This window comes from Poromitra crassiceps (assembly GCF_964638095.1).
Source record: "Poromitra crassiceps genome assembly, chromosome: 4".
NCBI classification, from domain to species: domain Eukaryota; kingdom Metazoa; phylum Chordata; class Actinopteri; order Beryciformes; family Melamphaidae; genus Poromitra; species Poromitra crassiceps.
The window spans coordinates 55,344,091-55,360,818 of record NC_139626.1 but is presented as its reverse complement, the minus strand read 5'-3'; the positions used below and the strand labels follow the sequence as shown (position 1 = coordinate 55,360,818).

Below are 16,728 nucleotides of genomic sequence, written 5' to 3'. Positions count from 1 at the left end.
AAGAAGCTCATGAAATCCATTAGAAACCTATGACAGGGGGGCATTATAATACTTGAATGGGTGTTATTTTCAGCTGCTCTACCAATATTTTACTGATACTAATCATTTCATCGCATTTGTTTTACATGTGGGCTCACTTCCTGATCCTGTGAACTTTGACCTCAGGTCGTGACCTACTACAACCAGCTGCACGAGGTGGATGAGAAAAGACCCTGCAAGGACTTTTACCTCAACGTCACTATTGAAGAATCCAGCGGTAGCTCCAACTCTCACACTTCCCCATATCACAACTTATAACAACAACATAATCTATAGCATAATGTGACATAATGTAGCATAAGATAACCTAAAACATGACATAAAATAATGTACAAAATATAATGTAACCTACATCAAGTGATACAAGTGAGAAGACAATTTAATTCCAGTGATTGACAAGTTATTACAATATTATTACAATAGCATAACAAACTGTAGTGCAATGACAATAAAACCCAGCAGATAGTTAGTGGAGGGTGCAGCAGTGACCTAACCTAATGTACATTCACAGCACGAGATCCTCATCCATGACAGACCAAAGCATATTTTGTGTTTTCCTCCCATAACAGAGAAGCCTCCAGCAGATGTGGAGAAGTCCTACCGGATCACCATCAGAGTGAGGTGAGTTATTGCTTCATGACTCATTTGTGTTTGTGTGTTTGGTTTACATTTTATTTAAACGGACAAAGCTGAGAACGAGGAAATGAAGTGAAGCCTGTGAGACTATAGTTCAGGTGGACAACTCAAGTCACACTGCAGATACGTGATACTCACAGCCACTCTTACTGTATCCAGTATCCCCTCTCAATAAGGCAGTCTAGTAAGGGGACATTCACACCAAAAGCATTTTTTTTCCGGACAGAACGCTATGAAAATCATGTTGAGAGCGCTTCAATTGTGCACAAAACACAGCGCACAGAGCGTTTTTTTTTGCGCTTAGTTTTATTTCCCCTTGCAGTCGCGCGCACTAGAGTTGAGCACACAACGACCACACGGACGGGAGCTACCTGGTTTTGTCTTGTTTGATGTTGTTCACTGTCAACATGAAAGCCAGATTATTGCCAATTCTGGCAGCAGCGAGGTTGAGGATCCCTCTGGGAGGAGAAAATGTAGGAGGAGTAAAAAGACTCCAAATGTTCACCTTTTTCAGCTTTAAAACGCCCAGAGCGCTCCGCCAAAAAGACGAGACGCCACAGCGTTTAAACGCCAGGTGCGTTCATTAAAAAAGGAGCACGTCTAGCGCGTCTTTACACAGAGAATGAATTGCAGAAAGACACTGGCAGCTCCAAAAGCGCTTTGGGTGTGAATGTCCCCTAAGTAAGTAAATAAATCATTTACGAAAACTATAGTTACAAAGTGCTGTACAAGAGAGAAAGCATAGAATACAATTAAAAGCCAAGTAAAAGAGTAAATTATCATCACAGTCTCACAGACAATTGTAAAATATCGGGTTGAAATTATACACAAATAAGTACACATGAACATTTACAAAAGTATAGTTATTCACATCACACGCATCCTACATCCTGTAGATGCATGCTCACAGATACATGAGTGTATTTAAGCCATGTAATCATCACTCCCTGCTCTCATTTGTCTAGCTAGTTGTCTGCTGCAGGGAATGACAGGATCAGACACATGACATGACATGACATGACATGACATGACATGACATGACACAACATGACATGACATGACATGACATGACATGACATGACATGACATGACATGACACAACATGACATGACACAACATGACATGACACAACATTACAATACATAACATGACATGACATTATGTCATTTAGCACAGGGGTTCCCAAACTTTTCCATACCAAGGTCCCCCAAATAGCATTAGCCTTTGTCCCCCCCCCCATTGCAAGATGTTTTTAAAAACCCATTGACAATACTATTGAAGATGTCAAAAATCACATCCATACAACCTATGAATATATTTCCTTACTTTTATTAATGTAATAACCTAATAATCTTGTCTTTTCTGTTGTCCATTATAAACATTGTTCCAGAGTCAGACTCAGACTACTGTATCACACCAGGGGGAAATGACAATGAATGTGATGACTGGCAGGCAATCAGACAGATGGGCATGGCAAATATGATTTTTTTGTTTGTAAACAATACAGTAAATATATTTATAATAATACAAATATATGATCTTTATTTATTAAACTGTAGTATTAAAGGATAATTTCGTTTTTTTTTTACCTGGACCCCTCTCCTCACATTAATTATGATCTGACGACTCACCCAGTGATCTCCGCAGCGTTTCTGGCCGTCCTACGCATTGTTTTGAGATCAATACTCTCCAAGCCAGGCGTAGAATGGAGCTCCGTGGGGGCCAAGTGGCAGCGTGTATTTCCTCGATCTAAATAGACAGTTTTATTCCCGTTTTCACCACATATCGTCATAATCTCATCCCTCAACAACCACCAGACTGCTATTTTCCCCCGGGCTCTTTACAGCGGTAAAGAGCGCCGAGCGGTAGTTGTTACAGGCATGCCAGGAATTCCAGGCATCCCATTTCCGCCTGTCGGGTCAGTGAGACTTTCCTGAGGAGAGTTGTGTCTCACTGACCCGACAGGCAAAAATGGGATGCCTGCAACCACCAGTGAAAAGACCCCGGGGGGGAATTGCAGTCTGATCGTTCCTTAGGGAACAGTTTATGACGATATGCGTCGAAAACGGGAATAAAACTGTCTATTTAGATAGAGGAAAACACGCTGCCACTTGGCCCCCACGGAGCTACATTCTAGGACTGGCTTGTACACTATTTCGATCACAACAACGCGTAGGACGGACAAAAACGCCGCGGAGATCACTGGGTGAGTCGTCAGATCATAATTAATGTGAGGAGAGGGGTCCAGGTTAAAAAAAAACGAAATTCTCCTTTAACAAATGTAACTAGGATTAGGGTTATTTTCTTCCCCATAAAGATGTTTTTTTTTAAGCATTTCCATGAATTTGCTGAGGCCCCCCTAATGCCCTCTGGCGGTCCCTGGGGCCCCGGCCCCCACTTTGAAAATATATTTTTTGTCCAAAGTGACTTACAATAGTCTCTGCAACTATATTTGCATTCAATACATGAGTTGGCAGACTGAAATGTTTTCATCAGTGACTTGAGACACACTCTCAGAAGTACACACGTTACCAAACAGGAACTAGCCAGTATAACCACAGGCCTTTGGTCATTGAGCCAGGCCTGGTTCTACGGGGGTGCAAAAGCATGCATTGCACCCTTATTTTAATTGTCTGCATGCTCAGTTGAAAAGTAAAAAAAATAATAATAATAATAATAATAATAATAATAATAATAATAATAATAATAATAAATGCTGCAGCTGCAAACTTACTGTTTCAACTTGAATTATAATTGTTGTTTTTCTTTGTTCTTTGATGTGAATTTATGGCTTTTTGGCACCTATATGTAACCTTTTAAGGTTGAGATAATTGTTTTATCATTATATGGTCCAAATATTTCAGTAAAGCACTTGAAACACTTGAAATATTCTTGCTTGGGTGGTATCATTCTACTTGAAATGATGGTAAAATGCATTATTTTTAGTAAAATAACATGTCAGATTTTTCGGGCGGCCAGCCGGGCATCTCCCTTCCTATCTAGGATGCATCCCTAGTCATCTTGTTCTGGAACTGGCCCTGCATTGAGCCATTCTTCTGGCATTAAGACATTACACTGATTGGCCAAATGGGGGTGCTACAGAGGCAACATTTTAAAATCTTTTGAAAGGCCATAACTGCTTGGAGGAATGATGATGCATCTTGTTAGTTGTTACTGATTGTCCCAATGGGTTCTTGTATCATTAGTGAGCACACCTTTAACTTACGACTCGATTTACCCGTGCTATTCTTATTATGCCCTGAATATTCTAATCTTTCCATGCTGCTCTGTTGACACTAAATAGGAGGCTTGTCATCTCTCCATGTGGTTCCTCTCATGTTTGGTATCCTGACCCATCTCTGTTCCCTTCTCTTTCCACAGGGCTTTAGGACCCAGATATGTCAGGATGGTGGTTCTGGATATCAACCTGCCGACCGGCTTCACCCCAGAAAACTCTGACCTGGAGATGGTAAGCAACACCGCCCACTAGTGCTCTAAATAATAAGAATGCCTATAGAGAGGTAAAGTGGGTGACTAGCAGGGCTGGACTGGGACCAAAAAAGCTACCTGCCATGTGGCTCAGACAGGCCCACAATTTCGAATCGGCCCAATTTTTCAAGCTCGCGCTCGCTTCGCTCGCGCTCACATGGGTTGGGGATTTACTTATAAAGCCACATGTTACGACCCGGTCTAGGGGTTTTAGGTGTAATGATGTTGCAGCATTGAATAAACGTGCCCAGTGAGAACTCAACGTTTACTTATTAAATAGACATAAGTACAGTACTAAACATAACAACACTGATCTTTTTTTTTTACGCAAATACAAGTGTATTGATTGTTGTCATGTTGGCGTCCCTACCACTAGGAATCAGTATTGTTATAGGTGAAACTATAAAACTAAAACTTAGATACTCAAAACCAAAAAATATAGAGTAGATTACTTTAGACATAATATAGCCACACAAACATTTCCCATATGTCTGATGTATCTTTCCCCATAGTCTGTTACAACTCAACTCATTCCATGCCTGTGTTTGATGGAGCAAGCAAGCAAGTCATTGGAAATGAAATATTGTTTATAAGTTACTCTAATAAGCACAGTTTAGATATTAATCTAAACGTTATAAAAACGTGAAAATCATAACGTCGTTGTTGCCGTTTAACCCACCTGGCTACCACCATGAATAACGTTACGTTAGCTAGCTCACTCATCGATTACCTAGCAGTGTGCACCAATCCTAAAAGTTGTCATTTTGTTGAAATTAAGTAGTGCTTGGTCGATCATATGTACGCCGAATTTACCAGCAGGCTCTACGAATTTGTGAAGGCCTTTAGGTAGTTTTCTACCAGGTAGGTGCGATTGCCGATATCTAGGAAGGCAGTGTGTTAAATTGCCACATTTTCTAATAGAGTTTGGCGTGTACCGCGTCAAGGCTACAAGCCAGAATCCTATCGCTTGGTCAAATTCAAATAGCTGCCACACTTACCTCAAACGAGTGAGACGCAGACGACGACGTCGATGTGAAGTCAGTGATTTTAATCCGTTTAGGTGGACGGTGGTGCCATGATGCAGCGCCACTTTTCAAACACTGTGATTGAAGTGACAGACAGTTGCAATGGGCTGGCCCAATTGTACGTGGACCAACGTTGATTGGTTAGAGGGCCGCCGGTCTCACTCCAGAGACCAGAGTCATTCATGATTGACGCCTGAATGGGCCGCTGACGGCCGGCCCAGACCCACGTGGACCAACGCTGATTGGTTAGAGGGCCGGTCTCACTCCAGAATCATTCATTATTGACGCCTGAATGGGCCGCTACCGGCCCAATCAAATACATAATACATACTTTTTCACCAACCTGACCGGCCCACTAGCCAGCGGCCCACCGGCCATTGCACCGGTAGAATTACATTGCAGTCCAGCCCTGGTGACTAGCATACAGAGTAAGCCATATCCAGCATTACAGCCTGTTCACACCATACGCCGAAGCAACGCTCAACCTACGCTGAACCCACAAGTTTCATTTCGCCATCCTTGTTAACAGGCGAAGCCATTCACACCTAGCCGTGCATGTGCCTTCCTCAAAGCACGCTCAAGCGATCATTCAGGATTCATTCCTATCTTCCAAGCATGATGCGTGAAGCCTGAAGTTGCCAGGCGTGAAGTCAATGGGAGTTGTGGGGGCCAAGGCGCGCCGAGCGAGGCGAAAAGAGAAGGGGCCCTATCTTCCCAAAAGCGGTAATTTAGCGTTTGCACTTGTTTAATACCGTGCGCAATGCAAATTGGGGGCAGGGACAAGCGCATGCCTGTTATCATTTTTAAACAGTTATGTTTCTGTATAAATCATTACAATTATGCTCCCGTGAGGTAAGGATGCTTTTTTTTTTGCTGCCGGGGCGGGGGTGCAAAACTCGGCATACCACTTGGACAAATGCGCAAGGCAGACCGGTATCTTTCCTGCCTTAAGGCACGCGCAAACAGGTGGGCAAGCGCTAATAGGGGATATCGCCTGTCGGAAGATAGGGCCCAACATGTCTAGTATACTATAGTATACTGTAGAACATTATAGTATACTATAGTATACTGTAGAACATGTCTAGTATACTATAGTATACTGTAGAACATGTCTAGTATACACAGGATATCACCTGTACGAAGATAGGGCCCGTTGACTTCTACAGTATACTATAGTATACTAGACATGTTGACTTCTACAGTATACTATAGTATACTAGACATGCTGACTTCTACAGTATACTATAGTATACTAGACATGTTCTACAGTATACTATAGTATACTAGACATGTTGACTTCTACAGTATACTATAGTATTCTAGACATGTTCTACAGTATACTGTATACTAGACATGTTGACTTCTACAGTATAATAGTATTCTAGACATGTTGACTTCTACAGTATACTATAGTATACTAGACATGCTCGACTTCTACAGTATACTATAGTATACTCGACATGTTCTACAGTATACTATAGTATACTAGACATGTTGACTTCTACAGTATACTATAGTATACTAGACATGTTCTACAGTATACTGTATACTAGACATGTTGACTTCTACAGTATAATAGTATTCTAGACATGCTGAATTCTACAGTATACTATAGTATACTAGACGTGTTCTACAGTATACTATAGTATACTAGACATGTTGACTTCTACAGTATACTATAGTATTCTAGACATGTTGACTTCTACAGTATACTATAGTATACTAGACATGTTGACTTCTACAGTATACCATAGCATTCTAGACATGTTGACTTCTACAGTATACTATAGTATACTAGACATGTTGACTTCTACAGTATAGTATACTAGACATGTTCTACAGTATACTATAGTATACTAGACATGTTATACAGTATACTATAGTATACTAGACATGTTCTACAGTATACTATAGTATACTAGACATGTTATACAGTATACTATAGTATACTAGACATGTTATACAGTATACTATAGTATACTAGACATGTTATACAGTATACGATAGTATACTAGACATGTTCTACAGTATACTATAGTATACTAGACATGTTCTACAGTATACTATAGTATACTAGACATGTTCTACAGTATACTATAGTATACTAGATATGTTCTACAGTATACTATAGTATACTAGACATGTTGACTTCTACAGTATACTATAGTATACTAGACATGTTCTACAGTATACTATAGTATACTAGACATGTTCTACAGTATACTATAGTATACTAGACATGTTCTACAGTATACTATAGTATACTAGACATGTTCTACAGTATACTATAGTATACTAGACATGTTCTACAGTATACTATAGTATACTGTAGAACATGTCTAGTATACTATAGTATACTAGACATGTTGACTTCTACAGTATACTATAGTATACTAGACATGTTCTACAGTATACTATAGTATACTAGACATGTTCTACAGTATACTATAGTATACTAGACAAGTTGACTTGCAATAGCTATATGTTCTCTAAAGTGCTGCCCTGATCACATCCAGGCTAGTGCTGCTTACTGTCGTGTGTGTGTGTGTGTGTGTGTGTGTGTGTGTGTGTGTGCGTGCGTGCGTGCGTGTGTGTGTGTGTGTGTGTGTGTGTGTGTGTGTGTGTGCGTGCGTGCGTGCGTGCGTGCGTGCGTGCGTGCGTGTGTGTGTGCGCGTGTGTGCAGCTGTCCAACTCAGTAGATAGTTACATCAGTAACTTCCAGATCGTTGACAACCTGAGTGACAGAGGCTCCCTGATCCTACACCTCTTCAAGGTAACATCTTACAACACGTTATAACACATTACAACACGTTACATGTATACATGGTATACTTTTTTAAATTATTTTATTTATTTATTTATTTATTTATTTATTTATTTATTTATTTATTTATTTATTTATTTATTTGGTTATTTATTTGGTTATTTATTTGGTTATTTATATGAATGTACAGAAGCAGGATCAGGGCTTTGACTGGAATATAAATCAGGCTTTATGTATTTGTGTCTCTACTGCATTCTGTTGTACTCTACTTTATTTTGCTCTACACTCTACTCACCTGTGCTTGCTTCTGTCCTACTCTATCAACTCTATTCTACTCACCCTGCTCTATTGTGTCCTACTCTACGCTGCTCAACCTTACTCTGCTCTGCCCTACTCTTTTCTACACCATTCTATTCTCTCTTTACTCTGCGTAATCTACTGTGTTACTTTACTGTACTCTCTTCTGCCCTGCTCTACTGCGCTCTACTCTGTTGTGCATACTCTACTGATGCCTACCCTATTCCACCCTGCTCTGCGCTCTATTCTGCCACATTCCACTCTGGTCTATTCTACTCTACTCAACTCTTCTCTATCTGCTCTGCTCTACTCTATGGTTTTGTTCTGCTCTATGACCTTCTAATCTTTTACTTTACACTGTTTCCACTATACTCCCTGACATTCCACTCTCCTTTACTCTCCTCTCCCCTCCTCTCCTCTCTCCTTTCCTCTCCCCTCCTCTCCTCTCTCCTTTCCTCTCCCCTCCTCTCCTCTCTCCTTTCCTCTCCTCTCCCCTCCCCTCCCCTCCCCTCCCCTCCCCTCCCCTCCCCTCCCCTCCCCTCCCCTCCCCTCCCCTCCCCTCCCCTCCTCTCCTCTCCTCTCTTCTCCTCTCCTCTCCTATCTCCTCTCCCCTCCTCCCTCTCTCCTCTCCTCTCCCCTCCTCCCTCTCTCCCCTCCTTCCCCTCCTCTCCTCTCAGGTGTCTCACAAAGAGCCAGAGATCCTGATCTTCAGGCTTCAGCAGAACTTTAAGGTCGGCCTCCTGCAGCCTTCCTCAGTCACTGTCTATGAGTATTACAACCCAGGTAGGAAAACACACAGAAGTTACTGTTGAAAAAGATTCACTGATGAAAGTCACTAAATCAGTCAGTCAATATTAGGCTGCCTTTTTTTGCCCAAAAGAGACAGCATGATATGCTGCTACTGTAGCCACCGCTAAACCACAAACTGAAGCTGTTCTTTTAAAGTTATTTGCTCTACTTTTTGCCTTGAAGCAGGAAGTCCCACTAACCTCCCCCTGAGCTGCAGGATACCACCACTGGCCACGCCCACAGAAAATGTTGCGCAATTTGCTACTTTGAATATTTTGGTGTCAAGTCTATTGTCCCTGCATACTCTCTTTCCCCCTCTCTCTCTGTGTCTCCCTCTGTCTCCCTCCCCTCTCTCTCTCTCTCTCTGTCTCCCTCTGTCTCCCTCTCTGTCTCCCTCCCCTCTCTCTCTCTCTCTCTCGCTCACTCTGTCTCCCTCTCTCTGTCTCCCTCTTCCTCTCTCACTCTGTCTCCCTCTCTCTGTCCCCCTCCCTCTCTCCCTCTCTCTCTCTCTCTCTCTCTCTCTCTCTCTCAGATCATCGCTGCAGTCGTACCTACACGCCCAGCGAGGATAGGGCGGAGCTCACTCAGATCTGCAGGGACAACGTCTGCCACACAGGGTGAGGGCATGCACGTGCCTGTGTGCACGTGCACGTGCATGTGTGGGTGTGCATGTGCCTGTGAGGGCGTGCATGTGCATGTGTGGGTGTGCATGTGCACGTGTGGGTGTGCACGTGCATGTGTGGGTGTGCATGTGCCTGTGTGGGCGTGCACGTGCCTGTGTGGGTGTGCATGTGCCTGTGTGGACGTGGACGTGCCTGTGTGGGCGTGCATGTGTGGGTGTGCATGTGCCTGTGCGTGCGTGCATGTGTGGGTGTGCACGTGCCTGTGTGGACGTGCACATGCCTGTGGGCGTGCATGTGTGGGCGTGCACGTGCCTGTGTGGACGTGCACGTGCCTGTGTGGGCGTGCATGTGTGGGTGTGCATGTGCCTGTGCGTGTGTGCATGTGTGGGTGTGCACGTGCCTGTGTGGACGTGCACGTGCCTGTGTGGACATGCATGTGTGGGTGTGCATGTGCCTGTGTGGGCGTGCATGTGTGGGTGTGCATGTGCCTGTGTGGGCGTGCACGTGCATGTGTGGGTGTGCATGTGCCTGTGTGGGCGTGCACGTGCCTGTGTGGGCGTGCATGTGCATGTGTGGGTGTGCATGTGCGTGCGTGCGTGCGTGTGTTAGGGATGGGACCCGGGTATCGATAACGCGAAAATCAATAAGGTCCGACCTTATCGATACTGTTATCGAGTAGCGGCCGTTGGTCCATGAATTCCCCCCCGCTGGTCTTTCCCCTCTCGGATCTGTGTGCTGAATTCGCTGTCAAGCGCCCTGAGGCTGTCACTGACTCAAGCCTGTGTGCTGCCGTGCCGTGCAGTGAGTGACTGTCTAAATAACACTTTTCATTTGATTAAGACTTGAATCACGTGCATCACGCGTGACGCGACACGCCCCCTTGTTCACTGCTCATTTGATCATTCATTTCATTTGGTTGTGAACTTGCGTGACAGACCAGTCGACACAAGCGACAGGATGCTGAACGCGTTAAATGATCAAAAGCTTGGATACCCTTCACCAAAGTGAAAGACAAACCTGGAGCCAAATGCCACCCAATGTATGCATTGTTCACGGACGCCACGCAAGTCCCGTTCGTTGACATAATGCACTTGATAAAATAATCCCCAAATATGCGGGCCCAGGCAGTGATGAAAGTTCCTTGTGCCATGCGTCCTGCTCTGTGACACGTCATGACATGTACCGTTGTCCGACCATATTAGGAGGGCAGGTGGCAATGTAGCATAATAGGTGTAGGGTGACCAGATGTCCCACTATGTGCGGGACTGCACCGCATTTTCATCACTTTTCACGCGTCCCGCAAATTGAGACGATGTCCCGCATTTGCGCGAGATAGAGAGCGAGACCGAGGCAGTTAGAGAGGGAGAGAGCGAGAGATGGAGGCAGATAGAGAGGGAGAGAGCGAGAGATGGAGGCAGATAGAGAGGGAGAGAGCGAGAGATGGAGGCAGATAGAGAGGGAGAGAGCGATGAAGAGAGGGAGCGTGAGAGACAGAGAGGGAGAGAGAGAGAGACGAGACAGGGAGAGAGAGCACACAGCACCCAGGCCTGCTCGTTAACTTCACTTAACGACACTAGCTACTGCAGCCGTGAGTAGGCTACTCCCAGTAAAAAATAACAATACCAATGGCATGCAAATATAGGCTACTTTAAAAAAAAGTTGGATAAAAAATAGGATACCAATATTAATGCAACAGTGTCTTCTTTGCACAAAGCTCTCTAATGTTGTTAATTGAAGACAGCCTCAAATATTTCTCAACAGCATCCTGTCTTAGAGATGTAATTTGCAGATATTTCTCTACACTGCTGTTACAAAGGACATTTATAAATTCCATAAGCTGCTCATATTCTTAATGTTTTGTTCAAATTAACCAGTAATGTAGCCTAGGCTACTACAGGTATGGTTCTACTTCACTATAAGCTATAGTACATTGTTCTACTAGAAAAGCCTGACTAACTTTAATGCTATGGTTGGAAGGCACAAACATGTCTTTCATATCTGAACAGAAGCCATGCATCCCATATCAGCAACCTGTCCTGTCATGTATATATCTCTCAATTTAGACTACCTCGCAGCATCGGTAATGCTGTCCCACAATGTCCCACACAAGTATACTCTAGATCTTTGTCCCACATTTGGTTTGCTGGGATCTGGTCACCCTAAATAGGTGACGTGGCTATAGAGCATTGATTGTATATATTAGGTATAGAGGCTAGTCTACCCAGTGTGGATATTCACACGTGTATTCCGTAAAAAAACAAAAAAAATAAGCCCAAATAGTTTGCAGTGCTTGTGTTTTCACAGCAATATAAAATTGAGAGAGGGAATTATGACCTGTTTAACTCCTAACAGCTTGTTATAGGCTATAAAAATAATACTAATGCCAAGATTTTTGTTTCAATCAAAGCAAATATTTAAATTAAAATACAACCATTCATTTCATAATAGTTGTTTCCACTGGTTCAGTATCAGTACAGAGCACATCTTGAAAAGTCTGGAAACAAATCATAGTGGTGTAAGGATAACAGTTACTCGGTATGTGAATAACATTTATTTTCTTTATTGTTGGAAAAATTGTTGCTGAGTGCTGATGTCTGTGCTGCTGATATTATTTTACTATTTGCATGTCATCATGTGGGCCCTATTCCTTTTCAAATAAATGCACAGCAACAGCATCAGCAGTTTTTGTTTATTGGAGGCGAGGCTAATCCTTCCGTTCACAAATAAAACAGACACAGACTCACAGTTAAGCAATACAAAAAACAATTATGTACCATAAATTTCGGACTATAAGCCGCGGCTTTCCCCCCGTTTTTTGGCCCTGCGGCTTATATAACGGTGCGGCTTATCTATGGATTAAAAAAAAAAAAAAAAAAAAAAAAAAACACAGGTGGTGTTGTGTTATGTTGTTTTGTTGAAATGTTAATAAATGGGAGCTTCCTCAAACAGCCATCTCTTTCCCGACAATCCCCTCTGTGCATGAACCCTTACATATGGTAATTAAACATTAAAACCCAAAAAAAAAAAAAAAAAAAAAAAAAAAAAAACATTAAAACACCTGCGGCTTATAGTCCGGTGCGGCTTATATATGTAACAAACAGGCAATTTTGCTGCTGCGGCTTATACTCCGGTGCGGCTTATAGTGCGGAATTTACGGTAACAACAACAAAATTTGCCGTCATGTCTTTCCACCAAATAATACAAAAGAAAAGTATGGATAGTGGACCCGATAAGGACCCGGTTCATTAAGCAGACTCGAAAATGGCATCAATATCAATACAAATTAAGTTTTAACTCTGGCTGTATTTTAATCTCTAGGTGACTGCTGCGTCTCCAAGAGCGACACCCAAACCTTCCCCAGCAATACAAGAGAGACGTTTGCCTGTGAGACCTTACACCATGGTACGATGCACCCTCAACCAACACGCACGCACACACACACGCACGCACAGACACACATGCACACACACACACACATGCACACACACACACACACACGCACGCACACACACACACACACACGCACGCACGCACAGACACGCATGCACACACACACACACACACACACACACACACGCATGCACGCACGCACGCACGCACACACACACGCACACACGCACGCACGCACGCACGCACGCACGCACACTCACACACACACACACACACACACACACACACACACACACACACACACACACACACACACACCGTCACACGCACACACACATCCTGTACGTTATCTTGACTCATATTGATACCGCAGAGAGGAAGTAGGCTAGAAGAGGGGGAAGAAAGATGAGAAATAAACAGAAGACGCTGTAGATGAAGAACAGAGTTGCAGAGGAATATCAGCACAGCTTCCTGAAACACAGTGAACAGCAGCGCATGCTGCAGACATTCCTGCATTCAAAAACAAATTCATTATCAGCACATTAACGGAACAATTAGACATTTTATTACTGTCGGGTGTTGTGCTAAATTCAGCATGTTATAATCCTCCAAACAGCTTGAATTTTAACATAACTGCCCCTTTATTCAGCAGGGAAGTGGAGTTACTTCACATATTAAATAATGATTCCTTAACTTTGAGATGTTCCTGCAATCTACAGACAACAGGGGAACATTAGAAGTGTCAGGATCCTAATCATGGCAAGTGCCCATCAAACAAAAAGGAACTAGGTAACTTTGTGAAACATGATAGACGCTTCATTGTTGTTGATTGTGAACAGGCCAAACTGTCCAGCATGCTGATGATGCTCTGGTTTCATGGAGGGCAGAGTGTTGTCATGACAACTCCAACGCCAGCATCGGATCATAAACTACATGGCAAACCATTTAGGAGGTGATATAAAAAATGACAGTGGTGTTCCTGTCCTCCAGTCTTCCAGGTGAAGGTGCTGAATGTCACCCAGAGTTACTATGACCAGTACGAGATGGAGATCACACACGTTATCAAGCTGGGTGAGTCACTGGACTTGGTCTCTTACACACGCTCGAGTACAATGCTGCTGCTCTGTGCATCTCCACATGACATGAGGAGCACATCAGAGATCCATTTAGACCAATGTCTATACACTGACCAACTTAATATTCAGATTCAGATGCACTTTAATAGAAACAGTAGGTAATCAGATTACATACAATGAATTTGATTTAGTGTGTGTATGCAGTATGCCGTGTAGCGGTCACATCAATTAGTCAGAAGACAAAGACGATACAGAAAGACAATCACACACACAAAGATCTAAGCTGGAGTCCATAGTGACATATGATGGGGAGGGGGGGTTGGTTAATGTCAGTCAGTGGGTTCTGGTCTGTTGTTGAGGCGGCTGTGGGGGGCTTTCGGGCCTAGTTGAAGAGGCCGATGGCAGTTGGGAAGAAGCCTCTGTATGGGAAACTGACTGCCTGTCTGACCAGAATTAGTCTTGTGATGCTCTCGGCTGCGCTGTGGGAAAAACAAACACTGACACATTCATTTAATAAAGAAAGAAAAGAAAGAAAGAACAAAGAAAACCAGATTTCACTGCACATTTTCCAGATTGTTGGAAAATGACACCTCCATCTTATCAGCAGTGGACAGCATGACTGTAAATATCTGATATTGTGTTATATAGTGTTTAGTTATGCAGAGTTATGTTGTAAATATTTCCAACTCTCTCCTTCCCTCCACCCAGGGGTGGAGGCTGGGGTGGAGGCAGGTCAGAAGAGGCTCTTTATGTCTCATGGAGGCTGCAGAGATGGCCTCAACCTGCAGCAGGGCTCCCAGTACCTCGTCATCGGCCCCAAAGAGGACCAGTGGACCGTAGACAGCGACACCAACAGGTAAGGAGGAGAAGTGTCAGAGATCAGCAAATTTCAATCCAGATATTAGATATTGGTTTACAGTTTTGAATGATCCCTCCCTGCATTATGTCCTGCCCCCACATCCTGTTTTAACATCCACTCACACCCCGTTCCTTCCTGTGCCCTTGAGTGACATGCAGCGACTTGTAACTGACAACTGAAGTTTAACCTGAACCTGAACCTGAAAATGATAAAGTTGGTCTGGGCAATACATCAATATTATATTGATATCATGAGAGTAGATATCATCTTGGTTTTGAATATCATATTGTGATATGCCATAAGTGTTGTCTTTTCCTGGTTTTAAAGGCTGCATTACAGTAAACCGATGTAAGTTTCTGAACCTAGCAGAATGTTTTAGCTGTTGTATCATTTGCCTTTACCCACTTATTCATTATATCCACATTACTGACGATTATTTATCGAAAATCTCATTGTGTCAATATGTCGTGAAAGCACCAATATTGTCGCAATATCGATAAGTATTTGGTCAAAAGCATTGTGATATTTGATTTTGTCCATATCGCCCAGCCAGCCCTATGATAAAGACACATTTTCACAATACAGAGGAGCAAGTCAACTAAGTAGAGCTCCTATATGACTCAGTAAACACAAACACAAGTTATTATGTTATTACATTTTCAGCCCCCTCTGATCTTTCAAACTCAAATCTGTTGAATCAAGGACCTTGGAAATGAACGTCTTCCTTTCTCTCTTCCTGTCCGTCAGCTTCATCTACATGTTGGGTAAGAACACCTGGGTGGAGCGCTGGCCTTCATCTGCAGAGTGCTCCAGCAACTCCAGCCTCCAGGCTAAATGCACGGCGCTGGAGGAAACTGCCATTGAACTGTCTGTTAACGCCTGCAGGCTGTAGAGGCTGAACACATCAGTTTGAACTGTCTGTTAACGCCTGCAGGCTGTAGAGGCTGAACACATCAGTTTGAATTCAGTCAAGGACATTTGAAATCTTGACAGCTTAAACGTTTTTGTTGTGTCTTTGGGAAAAAGAGAACTGATGCAATTGGTATGAGGTGGTACTGAGTACCACCAACAACACTTCAGTACCCATAATCACAGTTAAGAATGTCCTCAATAATATTATGGCTTTTATAGATAGATAGACAGACAGACAGACAGACAGACTTGTTAATCCAGAAAAACAGAGCAGAAAATATATTTTTTAATGAAAACTTATCTCATTAATTCAGAAAAACTGGGTGATTTTGTATTTCTCAAGTGAATGCAATACGCTTCCGTATAAAATCCCAATGTTCATCATGTTTCAAGTCGAAAATCCACTGTCATTTAGCACAGTCGTTCCCAAAGCAGGGGTCGGGGGGGTTCTGATTTCCAGAATGTGTGAAATTGGCCTAAAGAATGTGTTAAATACAAAATGTGTCAAATACAAATACATGTGATTAAAAAGAGCACATTTTAATCCTAATTGTTCGTTTTGTGTGTGTTTTGTTTATGAAATTCCTATGTGCACATAAATGTTTGCATGCTCCAACCACCTCCGGGGATAGTGGGGGTCTGGCACCACCTCCGGGGATAGTGGGGGTCTGGCACCACCTCCGGGGATAGTGGGGGTCTGGCACCACCTCCGGGGATAGTGGGGGCCTGGCACCGTTGTTTTGGGGGTCGGCGCCTGAAGAGTTTGGGAACCCTTGATTTAGGAGAATACACATAATAGTGGATAGGTGACCTTCTGTATTTCTCCGTG

At 43.2% G+C, this 16,728-nt stretch overlaps 1 protein-coding gene across 1 annotated transcript in view; it reads left to right on the top strand.

The window, feature by feature from the left end:
• The window catches only part of LOC310775850 (venom factor-like), a gene marked incomplete at its 5' end in the record, with an annotated part of 94,861 nt that extends 78,443 nt beyond the window's left edge, over positions 1–16,418 (top strand). The window contains 10 exons of the mRNA XM_083635977.1: positions 166–256; positions 609–660; positions 4,057–4,144; positions 7,873–7,962; positions 8,928–9,033; positions 9,572–9,656; positions 12,976–13,064; positions 14,043–14,123; positions 14,837–14,984; positions 15,735–16,418. Of these exons, the coding sequence (XP_083492103.1) occupies positions 166–256; positions 609–660; positions 4,057–4,144; positions 7,873–7,962; positions 8,928–9,033; positions 9,572–9,656; positions 12,976–13,064; positions 14,043–14,123; positions 14,837–14,984; positions 15,735–15,879 (975 nt within the window). The 3' untranslated portion in view covers positions 15,880–16,418. The remainder of the gene's footprint in view (positions 1–165; positions 257–608; positions 661–4,056; positions 4,145–7,872; positions 7,963–8,927; positions 9,034–9,571; positions 9,657–12,975; positions 13,065–14,042; positions 14,124–14,836; positions 14,985–15,734) is intronic.
• Positions 16,419–16,728: the final 310 nt, after the last annotated feature.